This window comes from Coregonus clupeaformis, chromosome 7, assembly GCF_020615455.1.
Source record: "Coregonus clupeaformis isolate EN_2021a chromosome 7, ASM2061545v1, whole genome shotgun sequence".
Classification (NCBI taxonomy): domain Eukaryota; kingdom Metazoa; phylum Chordata; class Actinopteri; order Salmoniformes; family Salmonidae; genus Coregonus; species Coregonus clupeaformis.
In genome coordinates, this window is record NC_059198.1 from 27,643,205 (window position 1) to 27,666,393 (window position 23,189).

Genomic DNA, 23,189 nt, shown 5'->3' on the forward strand with positions numbered 1-23,189 from the left:
CAAAGGACATCCAGCCAACTTGACACAACTGTGAGAAGCAAGCATTGGAGTCAACATGGGCCAGCATCCCTGTGGAACACTTCGACACCTTGTAGTCCATGCGCCGACAAATTTAGGCTGTTCTGAGGGAAAAAGGGGGTGCAACTCAATATTAGGAAGCTGTTCCTAATGTTTTGTACACTCAGTGTATATAACACAGGAAAATCAAAATGTTTTTGAATGCACTGGGCCTTTAAGAGCCTCAATTTCACACATTTCTGTTAGAAAAACTGACAAAAGCACTTAAATTGCAAAGCAGTTTACACTGAGTGGATAAAAAATGGGTAGCTAATCAAAAAAACATTGTTTTTGTGCACAACTTTGTTTTTGTCTGAGCATCGGTGCCTCATTTTACTATTCAACGTCTGTCACCCATTGATCATGTGTCCAAACTAAAGAAAGGGAGAATGTGCTGGAACCAGAAGTAATTTAATTTGTACTATACTAGTATAGCCCCCCCCGCAATAGTGATACATAGTTAGTATGCCATACATTTTGCACATTGTGTATATATTTTATGTCATGCATTTTATTTTATACAAATGTAGCACATCTGAGCTCTTTTGTATTAAGACTGTTTGGTGTATACAGTGTGCGTACTACTGTATACCCATTATGTATATATAGCCTTTGTGTCAATAAAAATGGTAATGTACATTGTGTGTGAAAATCATTCAGTTGTGTTTAGTAAATAAAATCATGTGACATTTCGTTTATCAAGGAGTTCCTAACACAGCCACCACTAGGCACATACAGCTTTAGAGTTCACATACCTTGAAACACTATTTTCCTCTGATGTTTTACAATTCACACAGGCTTTTTGCAGCACAATAAAAATACAACAACAAAAACATTTTAATGCAGTTGTTCTCTAATAAATTGCATTGATGAAGACATTTTATTCTAAGAACAATGCAATACATACTAACTTAAAATGTACAGGATCCAGCCACAGTTGTCACAGTATGGATGCATCATCATCACAGGAGTGATGGGAGTGACACTGACCAACAAACAGTACAGTTGTTGGGAATTTATGATCACTTCTCACTCAGCAGAACATGTTTCACTATGGCTTGGCTCAATTCAACATCCATTGTCCATTTCCCCCCCATCCACTGCTGTCCTATATCTGCATGATGGGAAAGGGTGTCTCCTGAACCCTAAATGGGTCACCTCAGATCCATGGTAGATGCCTCATTATCACATGGGGAGATCTCCAATCCCAGTCTGAGACCTGTTTATCAGTCTCTGTGTACATGTGGGCCCTTACCTCAGAGCTTTGTGATGGTGATTATTGAACTTCGACACTTAGGACATCTATGCGTGACATCTTTGAAGTTATCAATGCAGAAAGGGATAAGGCAGCAACCAGCCACACAGCTGAATGAGAAGAGACCAGAAACGACAGTTTCAAACTTTGGATTCCATCAGGTGATGTGATTATCAGACATGACACTAGCCTAAAGGCACTGGCTTTTGTCCAAACTGAAATTTGCATAGTACTGCAGGAAACAAATAACTGGAATGTAGTCTCTGAAGAGCACTTGTTGGCACCTCTACTTAGGTGAGACCTAAGCAGTCCTCCTATTCTTTGTTAACCGAAATATCCTACCAACTCTAGATGAAGCATAGAGTTGAAAACACAGCATTGTCGACATCCTGCATTCAAAGATGGCAGACGATTGTTAGTAACACAGCAGTAAGACAATATAGGTCAACTCACCCAAGTATAGACATTGTGACACAGACTAGACAGGCCACATTGCCAACTGAAGTGACAATCTCTGTGGTGATGAACTGTCGACACTCTGGGCACTGGGTCTGAGATGAGAAGGGAGGAAGTTTCTGGATGTCCAGGATCACCTCCGGAGCTATGGAGGGAGTGTAGGTGTGACCATATGACATCACTCATCTATAGGACTAGCCTCTGATCTAAGCAGGCCAGGAAAATAATTGTAGCAAAATGGGGGTACCGCTTGAAATAACCCACAAAGTTCAGACCTCATTTGACTCTCAGTCCAAGTGACTCACCTGGTATACAGGGTGGAGCTTCAACAAAGACAACAGAGGTGACAGGGAGAACAGACAAGCCCCCCTGACTGATGATGCACTCTGCAAAGGGAGACAATCATGATCAGAGTCTGAGTATTAAGAGAGTGCTGTGTGAGGACTGTATCACCATAACGTAGGTAGAGTAGACACACCTTTTCTTTGGTCCTTGGAATGGAGAATGTTATCTTGGCTTTCCTGCAGCTCTCTCTTCTTCTCAGACAGCTCCTGCAGTTCCTGGTCGATGCATTGAATCTCAATCTGCTGCTTGGAGCCCTCTGCTGGACACAGAGAGGTAATACAAGTCTCAGAGGGAGTAGGTGATAGAACACATCAGCCCTGCTGGATCATAGCTAGAGGCCACATCACACAGTACATCCATGCCTGCCATGTGCATTTACTCAATAATAGCAGTTCTAGACAGTGAATTTCCTCTTTACCTGTGCTATTGGGGTTGGAGCGGTTCCTGAACTCCTGCAGGATGGTCAGCATGTTCCTGCGGTCGTTAAGCTGCTGCCTCCTGAATGACAGTTGGTTCATCTCCATGGAGATCCTTTCCAGCTCCCTGTGCTCAGAAGAGCCAGACATCCTGGGAGCTGAAAAAAACCCACCAGCATCAGATCAGACATCACAAAGGTGGAACATTTCATAATTCTTTGACTTACCACCTGCCACATAATAATAATAATAATAATAATAATAATAATATGCCACCAGTCAATGCCACCAATCAAGAAGTCCAGTCTGAAACACATGCCAGTCGCCCAGAACCTTGCTGAAGCTTGAACTATATAGTGTTGGGCCAACAATTACATTTTTCCAAGCAAGTTCAGATGATTGGGTAATGAAGTTATATAATTGATATGAATGTATCTCTATTCCTGTTATCCAACACTTGGATGACAAGCCAATAGCACTAACTTTATGTATCAATGTAAGCATCAACCGTGCACATCTAAACATATTTCATACCAAGACAAACTAATGTGAGGAGATCATGTTCTAATATGTTTGTACAAGTCAGATAGATTGTGACCAACATTGCTAAAACCCAAGATTGCAAAGATAAGAAATAGATTTCACATTTTCTCTTATCGATCTTAGCTGCTGCAAATTAAATGATTACTGTAAAGAGACAATACATATTTTTACCGGGTTTCAATGGTTGCTCCCAGCTTGTGCTGTGGAAAATGTGATGCTCCTCTATGTACTCCAGGAAATAGTGTAATATTTTGTTTTGGTTTAAACAAGGACTACAGGAGATATTTAAATATTGTGGTTCTACTCTCACGCTGTGAGACCAGGCTGCACAGCCAGCTTCGGTTAAATGATTTCAAGCGAGATAAAATTCTAAAACATATTCACTATATTTAGGTGATATTTCAGGGGCGTTTTGGTAGCACTGAAGCCTTTATTCATATTTGAAGTGGCACAATTTTACTGTACAAAATGACAGAGAATATGTCCAAACAATACAAAATTGAGACGTACAAAACATTCCACACAATCATATCTACAACATGTAAAAACTTTTGAGATGTCAATTGAAAAACCTTTTAGACATCAACTGAATCATGTCAGTGTATGAATATAGTTGCTGTACATCTCCAGGTTGAAACATAGAGGTCTGAAGCAACGGGGACAGTGCAGGCAACTGACAGTAGGCAGGACTCCCCACGGTAGTGAGATCTAAGTAAGAAGTGCATAGAGCAGTGTCATTCATTGTTCAACTCAATGTATTATCAATAATATTAGAAACATACAATATTTATTTAAAAGGGTTGCAAGTGTTATACTCCCATTGGGAGTGCAAGAAATACAAATGTTGAGTCCTTTCAAAATGTGCATTATCTTATTATAATGGAAAATGCCACAGGAACATAAGACAGTGGTCCTTTCCAATAACGTTTCTCTCATTCACACGGCCATAACACTTTATTAGTTACAGTCATGATTATATGGTAACACTTTGCATACTATCAGCCTGTGAACATCTTTCAGAATGAGATCATAATTCAGAAGTCTACTGTACCTCCGTTTCACTTCTTCCTCAGTCTCTTCATGAATGTCACCTCATCTCTGTTTCTGATCCCATAACTGACAAGAAAACAACACAAGAAATGTTGTTTTCAGTTAACAAAAGCAGCACATTATGTAATATAATCACAATGGTGTTTGATTGAAACTTACTCCTTTAGTTTCATTTTGTCATCATCAAGCTTCTCTCCTTGAAATACGAGATGAAAGGTTCTCCATACGTATCTCCTGCACAAGAAAAGAAAAACTCTCTGTGTGTGTGTGTGTGTGTGTAACTATACTTGTGGGGACCAGAAGTCCCCACAAGAATAGTAAACAAACAAAACATTTGACCAACTGGGGACATTTTGTTAGTCCCCACAAGGTGAAATACTATTTCTAGGGGGGTTAGGGTTAAGGTTATAATTAGTGTTAGGGTTAGGAGCTAGGGTTAGTTTTAGGGTTAGGTTTTCGGGTTAAGGTTAGGGTGAGGGTATGTGAAAATAGGATTTTGAATGGGACTGAATTGTGTGTCCCCACAAGGTTAGTTGTACAAGACTGTGTGTGTGTGTGTGTGTGTGTGTGTGTGTGTGTGTGTGTGTGTGTGTGTGTGTGTGTGTGTGTGTTACCAGCTGACATGCTTCACCCCTCCCTCCCGTTGCTGTTTAAGCTCCATAAACCTCTGGATGGCTTTCTTCAAATCCAGCACCATAGCATTCTGCACCACCACTATGGCTGAACAACACACATTGGAATTTCACTTACACACACATTAGTATAAATCATTTGACCTGCTCAAAGAGGGGAAAAAAAGGTATTCTACTTAGAAAGATCAGCCAGAAACTCACGCATTACTTCGCCATCTGCTTTGCATACACGGACAGTCATGGCCTGGCCATACTCCAGGGCAACCTGGGAATTCACCTCCTCCAGAGTCACCTGCAGGAAAGCGACAGAAAGTAGTGAGAAATTGGTTAGGCTGGAGGACTTTACATCATCAAATAAATACATTTCACCAGTATGGATTAGGTCACCAACCTGAATGGGAAGGTCACAAAGTAGAGGGTCCTGTACAAGCCGAGCCAGTCCTTCTTCAAAGATGTCCAGGAATTCAGAGTGTGGCAATGCTTCTTCATCCTCCTCCTCATCTTCCTCTTCAACCTCTGGTTGTTCATCCTCCACTTGGCTCATTTTTCCCTCTGCCTGTCCTAACTCCTCTTCCTTTACAGACAGTCCCTTATCCAGGTGAAGGGACTGGGTCTCCTCCCCCATCATTTACACTGTGAATAGGAGTTCGTAGCTAAAGTTGCTGACCAGTTTATGTTAGCTAACTAGCTATTTCATGCAAGATTGTCACACCTTATACTCAAAGTGTACAGTAAAATATATATTACATGATTACTAAAACATACATAAACTGTAGCTTAAAAATAAAAAAGGCTACTTGGTTAAGTCTGAAGCTCTGTAATCCATGCTAAAACATTTAGCTACTGGCATGTACGTCAGCTACAACATACCGGAGTCAAACTAGCCCAAGTGGAGGTTCCGACTAGGAATACTGCTATTTCTAACATCATTGCTCCATTTCTAGGGCTTTTTTGCTAATATAATACAATATGGTTTACTTTAAATATAAATTAGAATTATTTTAACAAAGAACCATAAAGAAAGAGCATATTTCTCAAAATCAAATGTTGTTTCTTACCCGAACCTTTTTAGATGTAACCAACGTTTCGCACAACGTTGTCAGGAATTTCGTCATTTAGCTAAATGATTGAAATAGATGTATCAACTTAGCTACATTGTAAGAGTGATTGTGCTGACGAATTTAGTGAAGAGAATATGCTTCTGTTTTGTCCAACATGTGGGAATGTGTTGATTGTAGAGGAAGGACAGAAATGCTATCGATTCGCCTGCAACACATGTCCGTACGTGCATAACATAACTAGGAAGGTAAAATTGACTTTTACTTAATTCCTAGACTTATAGCCAAGTAATTGATATCTGTCATGTGTTATCTCTTACAATGTATCATTTTAAAACGTATTGATACATCAATATGTCCATCTTTCCCATAGGTAAACAACAGGAAGTATCCCAAACTGAAAGAGGTTGATGATGTGCTTGGTGGAGCTGCAGCCTGGGAAAATGTGGATTCCACGCCAGGTAAGTTACCAAATCACCTGCATAATTTAGCTAACATTTAAATCATTCTGTGGTCACCCTTGCCTAAGATGATAGAACACTGGCTGGCTGGATTGTAGCACAAAGGCCGGCAGATGGCATAGCTGGATTGGATTTGCCCCACCTCTTCTGTCCTGTGTCCACCACCAGACCTATAGAGGACAGGTGGTCCTAATGGGCAATATTCACTCTTACTTATAGCCAAGTATGTATTTACTGTAACCCTCGTGTTTGTGTTCTTTAGAAAAATGTCCCAAGTGTGAGCACCCCCGAGCATTCTTCATGCAGATTCAGACAAGATCTGCAGATGAACCGATGACAACCTTCTACAAATGCTGCAATTATGAGTGTGGACATCGCTGGAGAGACTAAACTGGTGTTCAATTGGATCTCTACCTGAGAACACTAGTTGAGTCAGCTAGCCTGGTTTTATAGTGTATGTGCTGTAGCCAACTCTTCTGTTGTCATGCCAGACAGCTTTGGCATAACATTGAATAAACAGAGAGGAGTTTGCTAATAGCACAAACAGACTGGACCACATGGCTACTAGTTGACCACACCTCTGGCGCCGAGCGTGTTGGGGAAAAAGTAGCAAGAGTTGATGTAATATACACTTCTACCAAATGTGCTTTATACACAAGAGTATGTCCTTGCTTTGATTAGCATTGTGATTAGTTTTTAACTTCTCTGGGTTGTTTCCTATGAATACATTCTGAAGTCAATTGCACTTCCAAATTATAGCTTTAGATACATCATGTGTTTGAGGAGTTGCCAAATGGCCAGAATCCATTATTGGTCATTATTTTATTTCTCCTAGATTTGTTTCACATACTATAAAAAATAAAAAGGACTGTTTTTGAATTGAAAGAGTATAACTATCTGACAAATGACTAATACAATTTTAAAAATCACAAATACTGGTTTGTTTTGTTAAAATAACTGCACTGTATGCAACAGCAATGACCCAACTCATCATTTAGATGTACATTATACAATTCTTTATTTTTTGAGGGGGCAACACAGACCAAACTAGCTACCAACAACAAAGGCATTCATTGTGTTCAAAGTCAAATGCAATTCTTAAACTCTGGTTTTACTACATGTTCTTACACAGCTTCAAGCCACTTCACACTGCAAGTAGAAGATTCAAGAGCGTACAAAGTTCGAGACCAGCCTGTGAAACGTATCCATAAGAATGCATGTACATGCAGACATACTCCACTTGTCGTCAGTGTTTACTGTATATAATCATGCTGGTTATTGTCAGTATTGAGAGTAGACGAGAGATCCTACAGATGAGACTCAAATGAAGCAGACATACATTGGTGTACTTGGACTGGATCTAACACGATAATATGAAGCAGGTGAAAACATCACTTGAATCTGCATTCGAGATTACAGTATTTCAGCCAAGACTTGGTGACAAACTTGCTTTTGTACACCTGTATCTATGGCATATCAGACTAACATGCATCAGAGCAATAGTGATCAAACCTAGACAAGGAACACTAAAGAGAAAGAGCAGAATGTAGCTTTGAGACCTTCACTTTGCTTGAACAGATGATGTAGCAGGTTTATGCACAGAAATGCTAAATATGAACGAAAGTATTTGAGATGAGGTTGAATGTGAAGGACATTGTTTATCATTAAATAAGTTATGTAACCCATCAAAAAAAGTAGTAAAACACTGATGAGGGAAAAAAAACTGTATGCGCTCTACTTTAATTATTCCCTCTGAACATCAGCCGACAGCCATGATCGGGGAAAGGATCATCTGTTTAGGATTGGACAGGACAGAGCGGTATGTGGGCAAGCAGTACAGCTTGACACAGACTGGACATATGGCCTGAGAGAGGACGAGTGCACAAGATTACGGTGATAATATGCAGAGCGCTTCATCATTCTAATGAGCCCCTCCAGCAGAGCAGATTGGACTCTGCCAGCCAGGTCGGCTTCGCTGAAAAATACAAGGAAACCTGTTTATCACTGTGGACTGATAGATCAACTAGAAAATCTCAGCCTCTGACATGTGCACGGTCATGCTCAGTGACTGCATGAATGTTGAAGCTCAATGTAGCCCTACATCAGAGTGACAGATGTGATTGTGGAAAGAAAGTACAGGATTATGAGTAAAGATCAGGTTCACGCCGACACTTCATTTGACACAAAGCCAAATATAAATTATCCTTAATATGACATATAGTCCAAGTTACTGACAAAAGTCTTACAAAAACTAGCTAGTCTCATTTCCAGTTGTGTCTTAATGATAAGCAAGGCTATAAAGTAGTTAACTGAATGACAGCCCAAACCGCTTAAATAAATAAAAACTACAGTAAAGTCATGGCAATTATGGTTTTATGAATGTATGACATTTCACCTGGTAACGTGCGTATTCGCAATACCATTATGCAAGCAAACATTTGCTTCATTATCAAAATTGAATACATTAATATGGACATGAATGGTATTATTGTGTAACAGCTCTAGCAAAAAATCCCTGGACATCGAGTGACTATCTAAATCACAGAGAGGATTAAAAAAGATAGTAACAGATACTTCTCTCACTTAACCACTCCCAGGTGAGCAAAACAAACAAACTAAATAAATTAACAAACTCAGTTTTACCGACTCGAGTTTGTCAGGACAAATCTGATACATGGTTATTTACTTGTAACATTTAAAAGGGATATACATTATTTAGGTTGTAGGACAAACAGGGTGATTAGAACATAAACATAAAGTAGGTCTCAGACGTGGACATAACCTTCGTTGTCTTCAATATTAACATATTAAAATAGATTAAATAATTACAAAAACAAAAAATACTGACCCTGCAATTGCTGAGGATTTTGATTAAATTAAAGTGACAAATTTTTACAGCTTGCCCAAAGTGTGAGCTTCCTCTCTACTCCTCCATTTCGCTCCTAAAAATATCCAATTCCAAGCCTTCCTGTAACCAAATACATTTTTCTAAAGTATGCAAGATGTACCATGTCTGCAACTCATCTTTTCTCAACTGTTCTAGGTTTCTGTTTTTAGATCAGGTTCAGTCCTGTGTGATGTGTCTATCTAGCACTTATCTAAATGCCTGTACATAGCTATGTAAGCGAGTCTGGAAAAAAAAATATATATATATATATATATAGTAGAGGAGGCTGGTGGGAGGAGCTATAGGAGGACAGGCTCATTGTAATGGCTGGAATGGAATCAATGGAATAGTACCAAACAAATCGAACACATGGACACAACGTGTTGGACGTTCCATGGATTCCATTCCAGCCATTACAATGAGCCTGTCCTCTTACCGCTCCTCCCACCAGCCTACTCTGATATAGAGTAAGTACATTAGAAAGTGAAGGTACAGTTAGGAGGGCTAAATGAAGCACGACACACTGAGCAAATGTTGGAGAAAGAACAGAGGCTGCAACTACCACCATGAGGAGCTGTGAGTTAATGTGTGCATAATATATATATATACACGTGTCTGTCTGTTGGTGGTTAGCAGATACGCTTGTATGTGTAGATGTAGCCCTTGCAGTAGGGGCAGGTGTGTATCACATCCTTGAGATCATCGATCAGACAGGGAATCAAGCAGCAGCCCAGATCACACCTGTGGTATAGGAGAGAGAAAGAATGATGAAACATAAACCACCAGAGAAAACAGACCAAAATCAATAGTCTTATTATAGCTAACAACCCGCTGCTACACTTCATTTCATTCTGTGGTGTTTGGCCTGAAATCAAATATTTCCTGCCGTAGTATATTACTCTGTGTTTATACTAAGGCATTGTTGAATACTCGTTTCTGATTGGCTTGAAGGGCATTCTAGAGCTTACATTATTTCCCTATGGCGCACAGTAGAATTCTATGTTCGAGCTGCTTTTGAAAGCAAAAGTTTAATTGAAAACATTATTGGCATTGGTGCATTCGATTTTCATAATAGCAAGCAGGACTGATGGTTTGGTTAGCTAAACTAGCAAGTCTGTTTGGTTACCAAAGCAACTACTGTAGCTACAATGTCTTCAGAAAGTATTTACACCCCTTTACTTTTTCCACATTTGGTTGTGTTACAGCCTGAATTTAAAATGGATTCAATTGAGATTTTTGTGTCACTGGCCTACACAAACACACAATACCCCATAATGTCGAAGTGGAATTATGTTTTTTTGAAATTTTTACTAATTAATAAACAATTTAAAGCTGAGTCAATAAATATTCAACCCCTTTGTCTTGGCTAGACTAAATAAAGTTCAAGAGTAAAATATTTCTTAACACGTCACATAAAAAGTTGCATGGACTCACTGTGTGAAATAATATAGTGTTTAACATGATTTTTGAATGACTACCTCATCTTTATACCCCACACATTCAGATAAATAATAATAAGCCATTTAGCAGACGCTTTTATCCAAAGCGACTTACAGTCATGCGTGCATACATTTTTATTTTTTTGTGTATGGGTGGTCCCGGGGATCGAAACCACTACCTTGGCGTTACAAGCGCCGTGCTCTATCAGCTGAGCTACAGATAATTGTAAGGTCCCCTCAGTCGAGCCGTGAATTTCAAAACACAGGTTCAACCAAAGACCAGGGAGGTTTTCCAATGCCTCTCAAAGAAGGGCACCTATTGGTATATGGGTAAAAAAAAAAAAAGAAGCCATTGAATATCCCTTTGAGCATGGTGAATTTATTAATTACACTTTGGATGGTGTATCAATACACCCAGTCACTACAAAGATACAGGTGTCCTTCCTAACTCAGTTGCTGGAGAGGAAGGAAACCGCTCAGGGATTTCACCATGAAGCCAATGGTGACATTAAAACAGTTACAGAGTTGAATGGCTGTGATAGGAGAAAACTAAGGATGGATCAACAACATTGCAGTTACTCCACAATACTAACCTAATTGACAGAGTGAAAAGGAGGAAGCCTGTACAGAATATAAATATTCCAAAGCATGCATCCTGTTTGCAACAAGGCATTAAAGTAATTCTGCAAAAAATGTGGCAAAACAAGTAAACTTTTTTTCTTGAATACAAAGTGTTTTGTTTGGGGCAAATCCAATAGAACACATTACTGAGTACCACTCTCCATATTTTCAAGCATAGTGGTGGCTGCATCATGTTATGAGTATTCTTGTAATCGTTAAGGTCTGGGGAGTTTCAGGATAAAAAATAAACAGAATGGAGCTAAGCACTGGCAAAATCCCAGAGGAAAACCTGATTCAGTCTGCTTTCCACCAGACAGTGGGAGATGAATTCACCTTTCAGCAGGACAATAACCTAAAACAAAAGGCAAATCTACACTGGAGTTGCTAACCAAGAAGACAGTGAATTTTTTTGAGTGGCTGAGTTACAGTTTTGACTTAAATGTACTTGAAGAACAACCAATTTGACAGAGCTTGAAGAATTTTGAAAATAATAAAATGGGCAAATGTCGTGCAATCCAGGTGTGGAAAGCTCTTAGAGACTTACCCAGAAAGACTCACAGCTGTAATCGCTGCCAAAGGTGCTTCTACAAAGTATTGACTCAGGGGTGTGATTACTTATGTATATGAAATATTTCTGTATTTCATTTTCAATAAATCTGCTAACATTTCTAAAAACATGTTTTCACTTTGTTATTATGGGGCATTATGTGTAGATGTGAAAAAAATAACACATTTAATCCATTTTGAATTCAGGCTGTAACAACAAAATGTTGAATAAGTCAAGGGGTAAGAATACTTTCTGAAGGCACTGTATCTAGTAAACTTGCTAGCTACTTCAGTGGATGTTGAACACATTTCTAGCGGCAAATGTGTTAAATTATAGCCATGGTATAAAGGGGATAATCAACTCGTGGCTCTATGTGTTCTCTGGAAAATAATGTAACTCCGTGGAAGGTCAGTTCCACTCCGCTAGTGCGTCATGGAACACCTTCCACATCGTTCGTTCTTTTCCATAGAACGTATAGCCACTCGTTGATTATCCCTTACATAACCTCTATCCAATGTAGTCCACCGATTCCTCCTCTTACCCAACAAAGAAGCAGAAGAGACAGAAGACCGCGTTCATGAGGCCCACGCTGTGGTTGATGCGGGTGACGATGGGCAGCTGGCAGTGGTGACACACAGTCTGTACGGGTGCTGACTGGAACATCTCCCCCTGTAGCACGGTCACTGTGGTAGCTGTCCCCGGGGGTGCCAGCACCGTGTGAGCCGTCTGACCTGCCACAGGCCCAAATTGAATGGGCCCAGGGCCAAACTGCCCCGGCATGGCATGGCCGAAGTGACCCGGCGGAGGGTAGAAGCCACCTGTAGGGTAAAAAACGCAAGGAGGTATGTACTGTTTATGTTCTGTATGCAGGTGCTATGCCAAACATCATGAGTATGCATTTAGATTCGCCCATCTTATTTCATTCTCCTCTGTAGACCAGTGTCTGCCTACCATGTGGCATGGGCATATCTCCTGGGACATGTGGTGGCAGGAAGCCTGGCTGTAGCGTGGCCTCATAGGGTGGAGGGCCATAGTCTGGAGGCAGGGGGTGCCCCTGAGGAGGACCCGTCGTTACAGGGTCCGCCGAGCCTGGGAGAGAAAACACAGACAAACAAGAAGGATTTATTTGTGAGCTTTCACACCAATGATTGATTGAAGCAACATTACTTATGTTGGGCTTAAATCAAGTAAGGCATTCGCCCATTATTGAGGACATGCATCATCATCTGTTACTGATGCCAGAATAGCCACACTAGTGCTTTTTCATAGCTCTCCAATTCTCAAGGATTTGTTACTCAGTTTGTAACAAATACACTTTGTTGATCGCATTCCTTTGGCTGGTCAAAAAAGTATTTTGTTGTCAGGAAACCTGGGGTGAAGGGGGAGCCCAGACAAAGAAAGATTTGTTTACAGACAGGGCCTACTTTCAAAGTTTCCCTGGTGATGTTTCTCTTTGCCTTTCTCTAACCAGCCACACAAGAGCTGATATGGGAAGCATTTAGAGGCAATTATGCAAATTCACACCAGTTACCCTACAGCTAGTCAGCTACAGTGCAAATACAAAGCAGCAGACCAGTCAAAGACACCAGATGGTATTTTGAAGTTCACAGGCATGCCTGTGAATGGTTCCTACCCTGGACTTCTGTCCATTCTTAAAATAGTCTCTTAAAATGTGTTTTTGTAGTCTTGTCCCAAACTAACGTTTTTTCCCCCACAGCATACACATTAAGAGACAGAGAATAATTGTACCCGGAACGACTGGCTGTCCATTCTTCTCCTCGATAAGAGGGGCGCTGGGACCTCCAGGGTAGGGAGGAGGGGGGTCGCTGGACATGCTGGCTGGACCTTTGGATGGGGGGCCTGGGGTAGGAGCTCCACTCACCACGGGCCTTGGACTCACTCAGCCACTCTGTGGGAAGAACACACACAGGCCTATCAGTTCACTGACAGTCAGTTCAATACCCACACACTGCAACATGATACAGCAGCTGCCTCGCACTTCAGCTGCTGATGCATTCAAGTAAATTAATTTATCCTAAAAAAAAAATCTCAGTATTCACTCGTCATGGTAGACCCTAGATCTTTTCAATGAAGTGAATTTGTATGCTAAATATGACGGATGCAGACAGCATTCAACAGCATAGCTGGATAACGCTGAGTTTAAGCTAAGGCTACTGCCTCTGAGGCTACAATAATATTACATTTACAGGGATTTAAGACAAAAACAATGGCATTTGCTTTCAAACCACCCTTCACCTAAATGTGTGTTAGATGATAAACATTTATAATGTTTATTATCCTAACACACTCACAACAGTAAACATTAGGGAGTTTAGGAATGAGTTGGCGGTCTGACAAACAGAAATGACCTCTAAAAGCCACCAATATTTACAGAAAAACAGAACCTATGGCAGCAGGGCGAAGAGTAGGGACATTATTAATGATTACCTGCTGATGACAGTGGGGAGGTTCCACCTACAGAGAGCTCTTCTGTCAGGTCCAACGGTCTACAAGAAAAAGGGAAGAGAAAAGATGACAAGCATATCTTGCATGTGGTCCTACTTGGAAATTGCTACTTTCTCAGGCGAATGAAAAACACTAACAGTGTGACAGTGTGTAGCCATTAACAAGTGCTAGGTTAATTATAGACAGCCTGCTTCACTCAAACATTGATGCATTAACATTTAGCCTCCAACATCATAATTATAAAATACAAACACATGCATGCACATTAATCACAGTCGATTGCATCATGACATTTCTATGGCTTCAATTCATTCACCTGACAACACAAGCACTAACCCAAGCTAATCTCACTAGCCTATAAATAAAACAAGCACATTGCCAACTTAGTCTATGTCAATGAGAAATGTAACTCTATAGTCCTCCTTACTACAATTCACTTCAGCATAAAGGAGATTGACTGGCCAAATGACACAAGAGGAGCTGATATTATTGGCACAGTTAAAAGGCCTGTAAAACTAGATATGTCAGCAATGCAGCGCAATTAACTTGGCTACAGATTAGCCTAACACTTTCCCTAACAGACTCTACAACAACATAAACCTCACCTGACTACTACACGTGCCTCTGGAACTGAGTCTGAAAACAAACAAGCCTAGGGAGCAGGACTGCTATGCCACCAGCTGTCCAGACCTGCCATCCATACTTCGGCCTACTAGGCTTCACTTTCCCAGGTCAGCTGACCAGGCCTGTGTGAGATCACCATGCATGTCAGGTGTCTCTAATTTGAACATAAGATGATTAGGAGGCTGGCCCACCTGCTCCAAAACCAACTGGCCAGACAGTGCAATAAAAATAAGCCTGTCAAATGACTGGGTAATCTAAGGCAGAGGAGAGCTATCCAACTAGTTAGTGAGTGTGATGTGATGACTGATTAAACTGGGGAAATTACAGGAATGTCCAGGGTATGATAGAAATAACAATGTACAAATGCATGGCATCTGAATGTAGGCCACAATTCTATAAGAGCTAGGCTAAGTTAATACCCATATTTTGCCCAAGGCAACCTAGATGAGGCCAGGAGTTTGTGCTTACTTTACAGTTTAATCAAACAGAACAAGCATTAGGCCTCGTACATTTGAACAGCATCAGAAATTCAGAATCAGACTACAGAACACTTAGGCTTGAGGTATAAGGGAGTTATATTCAAGTCTAGTAGGAGGCGGTAATGCAACATTTATTGGATGCCAACCGCCGGTAAACCTCATCGAAGAAGAAGGCATCCAGAGAAGCTTCAGTCATGCACTTAATGTCTGGATGAGTTGGATTTGATCACAAACAGTTGAAACAGGCCTACATTTGTTATAACATTACCCTGATGTCCAATTAGTGAGCAACAAAGTAATTGAGGATTAATGATGGTGATGTTACAAAAATAGTGCCATTGCCAATTTATGTTGAAGTAGGATATGAATGAGCCATCATACTTTTCAATAACTTAACTTAAAAGAAAAAAGAAAAGCTACACTATTGTGTTAATGTGGAACTGAATCAGGGGGGATGACTTATACAACACCAGCATAGTTATCTCTAGTTAGAGGCAACTTTCTAGAAAGCTTCATCCATCCTTGCTGAATCCTCTCGCTACCGATCTGCTATATTTACATAGATGATCCGCTCAACCCACCTGACAAACATTGTCTTTACGTAATGTAGCTAGCTATCTTGGCATCCACACAGCTTCTATCAAAAATAAATGGCTAGCTTACTAAGCTAGCTCGTCGTTACTGCATTTAGGACTTGTTGACGTGAGCGAAGCCTCGATTGACAGGATGTTTACATCAGCTAGCTATCGTTATACAACTGTCTGCCTAGCTAGTCAGTAGTTGCTAGCTAGTTCAACTACCTAGTTAGCTATCTAGCTAGATATATTATTTCCATCAGTGAAAATGGAACACATAAAAAAAAACAGTGAAGTAACATGTAGCTAGCTATCTCACATTGAGTAACATCAGTTTAAAACTAAAGGGAGAATAGCTAACTACGCCAACGTTACGTTAGCTAGCTGATAATGTCTCTCAAGTATTGTTTCCTACTATCTCTACAGATTTACCTGATGCGTTGTTGTCTCTTCCACACAAGAATTAGGTAATAATGATGATAGCTATACCCCAAGCTTGGCCGTAGGGAAATCAATTGATGGCCGCCAAGTTAGATAGCAAACGTTAGCTACTCTGTTTATCATGAAATCTACTCAACACCCGCCTCTTGTGGTGCTTTCAAGACAACTGGGAACTCGGGAAAAAACGAAGTCAATTCATGACGTCAGTGATCTTCAGGTCAGAAGACGAAAGCTTTACAAAGATGCAGCGTTCAAAACTAGGAAATCAATTCTCAGAAAACAATTCAATTGAAATGGGCTTTATTGGCATGGGAAACATGTGTTTGCATTGCTAAAGCAAGTGAAATGCTATTTACAATGTTGTTTGTGCTCCACTGGTTGCCCTTTTCCCATGGCAATGGGCCACAAGCCTTTTAAATTTTACATTATTTAACCTTTATTTAACTAGGCAAGTCAGTTAAGAACATTTACATTTACATTTAAGTCATTTAGCAGACGCTCTTATCCAGAGCGACTTACAAATTGGTGCATTCACCACTTTACAAAATGCTAGAAGGATTACTTCATCCTATCCCAGGTATTCCTTAAAGAGGTGGGGTTTCAAATGTCTCCGGAAGGTGGTGAGTGACTCCGCTGTCCTGGCGTCGTGAGGAAGCTTGTTCCACCATTGGGGTGCCAGAGCAGCGAACAGTTTTGACTGGGCTGAGCGGGAACTATGCTTCCGCAGAGGAAGGGGAGCCAGCAGGCCAGAGGTGGATGAACGCAATGCCCTCGTTTGGGTGTAGGGACTGATCAGAGCCTGAAGGTACGGAGGTGCCGTTCCCCTCACTGCTCCATAGGCAAGCACCATGGTCTTGTAACGGATGCGAGCTTCAACTGGAAGCCAGTGGAGTGTGCGGAGGAGGGGGTGACGTGAGAGAACTTGGGAAGGTTGAACACCAGACGGGCTGCGGCATTCTGGATGAGTTGTAGGGGTTTAATGGCACAGGCAGGGAGCCCAGCCAACAGCGAGTTGCAGTAATCCAGACGGGAGATGACAAGTGCCTGGATTAGGACCTGTGCCGCTTCCTGTGTAAGGCAGGGTCGTACTCTCCGAATGTTGTAGAGCATGAACCTGCAGGATCGGGTCACCGCCTTGATGTTAGCGGAGAACGACAGGGTGTTGTCCAGGGTCACGCCAAGGCTCTTCGCACTCTGGGAGGAGGACACAACGGAGTTGTCAACCGTGATGGCGAGATCATGGAACGGGCAGTCCTTCCCTGGGAGGAAGAGCAGCTCCGTCTTGCCAGGGTTCAGCTTGAGGTGGTGATCCGTCATCCATACTGATATGTCGGCCAGACATGCAGAGATGCGATTCGCCACCTGGTTATCAGAAGGGGGAAAGGAGAAAATTAGTTGTGTATCGTCAGCGTAGCAATGATAGGAGAGGCCATGTGAGGATATGACAGAGCCAAGTGACTTGGTGTATAGGGAGAAAAGGAGAGGGCCTAGAACTGAGCCCTGGGGGACACCAGTGGTGAGAGCACGTGGTGCGGAGACAGCTTCTCGCCACGCCACTTGGTAGGAGCGACCGGTCAGGTAGGACGGAGATGCCCAGCTCGGAGAGGGTGGAGAGGAGGATCTGATGGTTCACAGTATCAAAAGCAGCAGACAGGTCTAGAAGGACAAGAGCAGAGGAGAGAGAGTTAGCTTTAGCAGTGCGGAGAGCCTCCGTGACACAGAGAAGAGCAGTCTCAGTTGAATGACCAGTCCTGAAACCTGACTGGTTTGGATCAAGAAGGTCATTCTGAGAGAGATAGCAAGAGAGTTGGCTAAAGACGGCACGCTCAATAGTTTTGGAAAGAAAAGAAAGAAGGGATACTGGTCTGTAGTTGTTGACATCAGTTGGATCGAGTGTTGGTTTTTTGAGAAGGGGTGCAACTCTCGCTCTCTTGAAGACGGAAGGGACATGGCCAGCGGTCAAGGATGAGTTGATCAGCGAGGTGAGGTAGGGGAGAAGGTCACCGGAGATGGTCTGGAGAAGAGAGGAGGGGATGGGGTCAAGCGGGCAGGTTGTTGGGCGGCCTGCAGTCACTAGTCGCAAGATTTTATCTGGAGAGAGAGGGGAGAAAGAAGTCAAAGCATAGGGTAGGGCAGTGTGAGCAGGACCAGCAGTGTCATTAGACTTAACAAACGAGGATCGGATGTCGTCAACCTTCTTTTCAAAGTGGTTGACGAAGTCATCCACAGAGAGGGAGGAGGGGGGAGGATTCAGCAGTGAGGAGAATGTGGCAAAGAGCTTCCTAGGGTTAGAGGCAGATGCTTGGAATTTAGAGTGGTAGAAAGTGGCCTTAGCAGCAGAAACAGATGAAGAAAATGTAGAGAGGAGGGAGTGAAAAGATGCCAGGTCGGCAGGGAGTTTAGTTTTCTTCCATTTCCGCTCCGCTGCCCGGAGCTCTGTTCTGTGAGCTCGCAATGAGTCATCAAGCCACGGAGCTGGAGGGGAGGACCGAGCCGGCCGGGAGGATAGGGGACACAGGGAGTCAAAGGATGCATAAAGGGAGGAGAGGAGGGTTGAGGAGGCAGAATCAGGAGATTGAAGGGAGAAGGATTGAGCAGAGGGAAGAGATGATAGGATGGAAGAGGAGAGAGTAGTGGGAGAGAGAGAGCGAAGGTTGTGGCAGCGCGTTACCATCTGTGTAGGGGCAGAGTGAGTAGTGTTGGAGGAGAGCGAGAGAGAAAAGGATACAAAGTAGTGGTCGGAGACATGGAGGGGAGTTGCAGTGAGATTAGTAGAAGAGCAACATCTAGTAAAGATGAAGTCAAGCGTATTGCCTGCCTTGTGAGTAGGGGGGACGGTGAGAGGGTGAGGTCAAAAGAGGAGAGGAGTGGAAAGAAGGAGGCAGAGAGAAATGAGTCAAATGTAGACGTAGGGAGGTTGAAATCCCCCAAAACTGTGAAGGGTGAGCCATCCTCAGGAAAGGAACTTATCAAGGCGTCAAGCTCATTGATGAACTCTCCAAGGGAACCTGGAGGGCGATAGATGACAAGGATATTAAGCTTAAATGGGCTAGTGACTGTGACAGCGTGGAATTCAAATGAGGAGATAGACAGATGGGTTAGGGGAAAAATTGAGAATGACCACTTGGGAGAGATGAGGATTCCTGTGCCACCACCCCTCTGACCAGATGCTCTCGGGGTATGCGAGAACACATGGTCAGACGAGGAGAGAGCAGTAGGAGTAGCAGTGTTTTCAGTGGTAATCCATGTTTCCGTCAGCGCCAGGAAGTCGAGGGACTGGAGGGTAGCATAGGCTGGGATGAAGTCAGCCTTGTTGGCGGCAGAACGGCAGTTCCAGAGGCTGCCTGAGACCTGGAACTCCAGGTGTGTGGTGCGTGCAGGGACCACCAGGTTAGAGAGGCAGCAGCCACGCGGTGTGAGGCGTTTGTGTAGCCTGTGCGAAGAGGAGAGAACAGGGATAGGCAGAGGCATAGTTGACAGGCTGCAGCAGATGGCTACAATAATGCAGAGAAGATCGGAATGAAATGAACTAAACATCTGGGAAAGGAGAGAGCAGGCCTCCCTCACCAAAAAAAAATATAACTCTCCCAACTTCCACCTCAGAAACTATAATTGTTTCACTGAACCACCCGAATAAAACTCTCCCAACTTCCACTTTAGAAATTAGAATTGTTGTAAACTACAGCAGACTGTTATCAGTAGCTGTAATTAAGTACAGCAGCTACCAACCACCTAACGTTAATGCCTCGGATAATGAGGTTAGAAAAACAGCTGAATGGTGGCAGCTAGCTGGCTCAATCACAGGTACTCTTAAGCATGAAATAACATTGGAAACAACTAACCACAGTTGCTAAAAGTTACCAGTAGCTACCCGCTAGCTAGCTAGCTAGCTTTGTTGGTCCAAGTAGTGGGTAAGCTAGCCTCGTGCTTCGCCGGGGTCCGCCGAATACAATACTTACCTACAATAACCTACAATAACTACCTGAGTAAACTACCTATAATACCTAACTACAATACCTACCTACAATCTAAATACATGGTTTAAGCTTTACTCAACACCATATAAGAAGCCAAGCTTACCTTTCATAACGCAGCAATGATTAAACGTTGGGTAGCTAGCACAAAGATATTGTATTTAGCTACTACAGTACAGCCAGCTGGTAGTGTTGGCTAGCTAGCAATGGCTGCTGTGTTGACTTTGTTTGAAAAACGGCATCGCTGCGAACGAATGTAGCTGGCTAAAAGGATATTGTTTATAGTTGCTACCGTTGCTAATAGCTACTCGCCAGCTAATCCAGGAGGTGAGTTAGCTAGCTAACCGTGCTACACCAGCACCGCCCGAATACAAAAGTAACCTACAATAACTACACAACAACTACCCACAACAGCCCACGATGCCTACCTATACTACTTAATAATATACAGCCCACGATGCCTACCTATAATACCTAACTACAATCTAAATACATAGTTTAAGCCTTACTCGACAAAGCCCAAGCTATGTATAAAGCCAAACTGGCAGACTGCAATCAGTAGCTGTAATTAAGTACAGCAGCTACCAACCACCCAACGTTAATGCCTCGGATAATGAGGTTAGAAAAACAGCTGAATGGTGGCAGCTAGCTGGCTCAATCACAGGTACTCTTAAGCGTGAAATAACATTGGAAACAACTAACCACAGTTGCTAAAAGTTACCAGTAGCTACCCGCTAGCTAGCTAGCTAGCTTTGTTGGTCCAAGTAATGGGTAAGCTAGCCTCGTGCTTCGCCGGGGTCCGCCGAATACAATACTTACCTACAATAATTACCTACAATAACCTACAATAACTACCTGAGTAAACTACCTATAAGACCTAACTACAATACCTACCTACAATCTAAATAAGAACAAATTCTTATTTACATTGACCGCCTACCAAAAGGCAAAAGGCTTCCTGCGGGGACTTATATATAAATATAAATATAGGACCAAATACATATCACAACAAGAGAGACAACACATACATAGCATGGCAGCAACACACGACAACACAGCAAGGTAGCAACCCAACATGAAAACAACATGGTAGCAACACAACATGGCAGCAGCACAAGACATGGTACAAACATTATTGGGCACAGACAACAGCACAAAGGTAGAGACAACAATACATCACGCGAAGCAGCCAGTAAGAGTGTCCATGATTTAGTCTTTGAATGAAGAGATGGAGATAAAACTGCCCAATTTGAGTGTTTTTTGCAGCTCGTTCCAGTCGCTAGCTTCAGCGAACTGGAAAGAGGAGCGACCCAGGGATGTGTGTGCTTCGGGGACCTTTAACAGAATGTGACTGGCAGAACGGGTGTTGTATGTTACATTTACATTACATTTTAGTCATTTAGCAGACGCTCTTATCCAGAGCGACTTACAGTTAAGTGAGTGCATACATTATTTTTTATTTTTCATACTGGCCCCCGTGGGAATCGAACCCACAACCCTGGCGTTGCAAACGCCATGCTCTACCAACTGAGCTACATCCCTGCCGGCCATTCCCTCCCCTACCCTGGACGACGCTGGGCCAATTGTGCGCCGCCCCATGGGTCTCCCGGTCGCGGCCGGCTACGACAGAGCCTGGATTCGAACCAGGATCTCTAGTGGCACAGCTACCACTGCGCCACTCGGGAGAACGTGGAGGAAGAGGGCTGCAGCAGGTATCTCAGATAGGGGGGAGTGAGGCCTAAGACGGTTTTGTAAATAACCATCAACCAGTGGGTCTTGCGACGGGTATACAGAGATGACCAGTTTACAGAGGAGTATAGAGTGCAGTGATGTGTCCTATAAGGAGCATTGGTGGCAAATCTGATGGCCGAATGGTAAAGAACATCTAGCCGCTCGAGAGCACCCTTACCTGCCGATCTATACATTTACGTCTCCGTAATCTAGCATGGGTAGGATGGTCATCTGAATCAGGGTTAGTTTGGCAGCTGTGGTGAAAGAGAAGCGATTACGATAGAGGAAACCAAGTCTAGATTTAACCTTACGCCTGCAGCTTTAATATGTGCTGAGAGAAGGGCAGTGTACTGTCTAGCCATACTCCCAAATACTTGTATGAGGTGACTACTTCAAGCTCTAAACCCTCAGAGGTAGTAATCACACCGGTTGGGAGAGGGGCATTCTTACCAAACCACATGACCTTTGTTTTGGAGGTGTTCAGAACAAGGTTAAGGGCAGAGAAAGCTTGTTGGACACTAAGAAAGCTTTGTTGTAGAGCGTTTAGCACAAAATCTGGGAAGGGGCCAGATGAGTATAAGACTGTATCATCTGCATATAAATGGATGAGTGAGCTTCCTACTGCCTGAGCTATATTGTTGATGTAAATTGAGAAGAGTGTAGGGCCTAGGATCGAGCCTTGGGGTACTCCCTTGGTGACAGGCAGTGGCTGGGATTGCAGATGTTCTGACTTTATACACTGCACTCTTTGAGAGAGTTAGTTAGCAAACCAGGCCAAAGACCCCTCAGAGACACTGATACTCCTTAGCCAGCCGACAAGGATGGAATCTTGCTGCTTTGATTGCACACTGCTGTATTTCGCCTAACAGATATGGGAGTTTATCAATGCTTGATTTGTTTTCGAACTCTTTGTGGGTCTGTGTGATCTGTGGCAAATATGTATCTAATGTGGTCATACATTTGGCAGGAGGTTAGGAAGTGCAGCTCAGTTTTCACCCCAAAAAATTGTGGGCAGTGGGCACACAGCCCTTCTTCTCTCTCGAGCCAAGTCTGCCTATGGCGGGCTCTCTCAATAGCAAGGCTATGCTCACTGTGTCTGTACATATTCAAGGATTTTCTTAATTTTGGGTCA

At 42.6% G+C, this 23,189-nt stretch overlaps 4 protein-coding genes across 6 annotated transcripts; 1 reads left to right on the forward strand and 3 right to left on the reverse strand.

Moving 5' to 3' along the window:
- Positions 1-498: 498 nt before the first annotated feature.
- On the reverse strand, positions 499-3,729 carry LOC121569106. 2 transcript variants are annotated; one of them, XM_041879748.2, is made up of 6 exons: positions 3,645-3,729; positions 2,532-2,687; positions 2,247-2,369; positions 2,074-2,154; positions 1,766-1,913; positions 499-1,422 (listed from the first exon to the last, which is right to left on the reverse strand). In XM_041879748.2, exons 2-6 carry the CDS (start codon positions 2,677-2,679, stop codon positions 1,314-1,316), a joined length of 609 nt encoding a protein of 202 aa, XP_041735682.1. In that variant the 5' UTR covers positions 2,680-2,687; positions 3,645-3,729; the 3' UTR covers positions 499-1,313. The 2 variants fall into 2 exon arrangements, with proteins under 2 accessions (XP_041735682.1, XP_041735681.1); XM_041879747.2 differs by having other exon boundaries at positions 2,247-2,372.
- On the reverse strand, positions 2,798-5,625 carry LOC121569107 (U11/U12 small nuclear ribonucleoprotein 25 kDa protein-like). Its single transcript, XM_041879749.2, has 6 exons — positions 5,146-5,625; positions 4,956-5,046; positions 4,737-4,842; positions 4,282-4,356; positions 4,124-4,188; positions 2,798-3,780 (listed from the first exon to the last, which is right to left on the reverse strand). Exons 1-5 carry the CDS (start codon positions 5,380-5,382, stop codon positions 4,131-4,133), a joined length of 567 nt encoding a protein of 188 aa, XP_041735683.1. The 5' UTR covers positions 5,383-5,625; the 3' UTR covers positions 2,798-3,780; positions 4,124-4,130.
- A 178-nt stretch (positions 5,626-5,803) lies between these two features.
- Positions 5,804-7,152, forward strand: LOC121569108 (DNA-directed RNA polymerase III subunit RPC10). Its single transcript, XM_041879751.2, has 3 exons — positions 5,804-6,060; positions 6,186-6,273; positions 6,536-7,152. Exons 1-3 carry the CDS (start codon positions 5,950-5,952, stop codon positions 6,661-6,663), a joined length of 327 nt encoding a protein of 108 aa, XP_041735685.1. The 5' UTR covers positions 5,804-5,949; the 3' UTR covers positions 6,664-7,152.
- A 1,477-nt stretch (positions 7,153-8,629) lies between these two features.
- Positions 8,630-16,513, reverse strand: LOC121569105 (cell death-inducing p53-target protein 1). 2 transcript variants are annotated; one of them, XM_041879745.2, is made up of 6 exons: positions 16,344-16,513; positions 14,216-14,274; positions 13,517-13,676; positions 12,719-12,856; positions 12,309-12,585; positions 8,630-9,901 (listed from the first exon to the last, which is right to left on the reverse strand). In XM_041879745.2, exons 3-6 carry the CDS (start codon positions 13,599-13,601, stop codon positions 9,790-9,792), a joined length of 612 nt encoding a protein of 203 aa, XP_041735679.1. In that variant the 5' UTR covers positions 13,602-13,676; positions 14,216-14,274; positions 16,344-16,513; the 3' UTR covers positions 8,630-9,789. The 2 variants fall into 2 exon arrangements, with proteins under 2 accessions (XP_041735679.1, XP_041735680.1); XM_041879746.2 differs by lacking the exon at positions 16,344-16,513 and adding an exon at positions 14,839-16,296.
- Between the last annotated feature and the right edge of the window lie 6,676 nt (positions 16,514-23,189).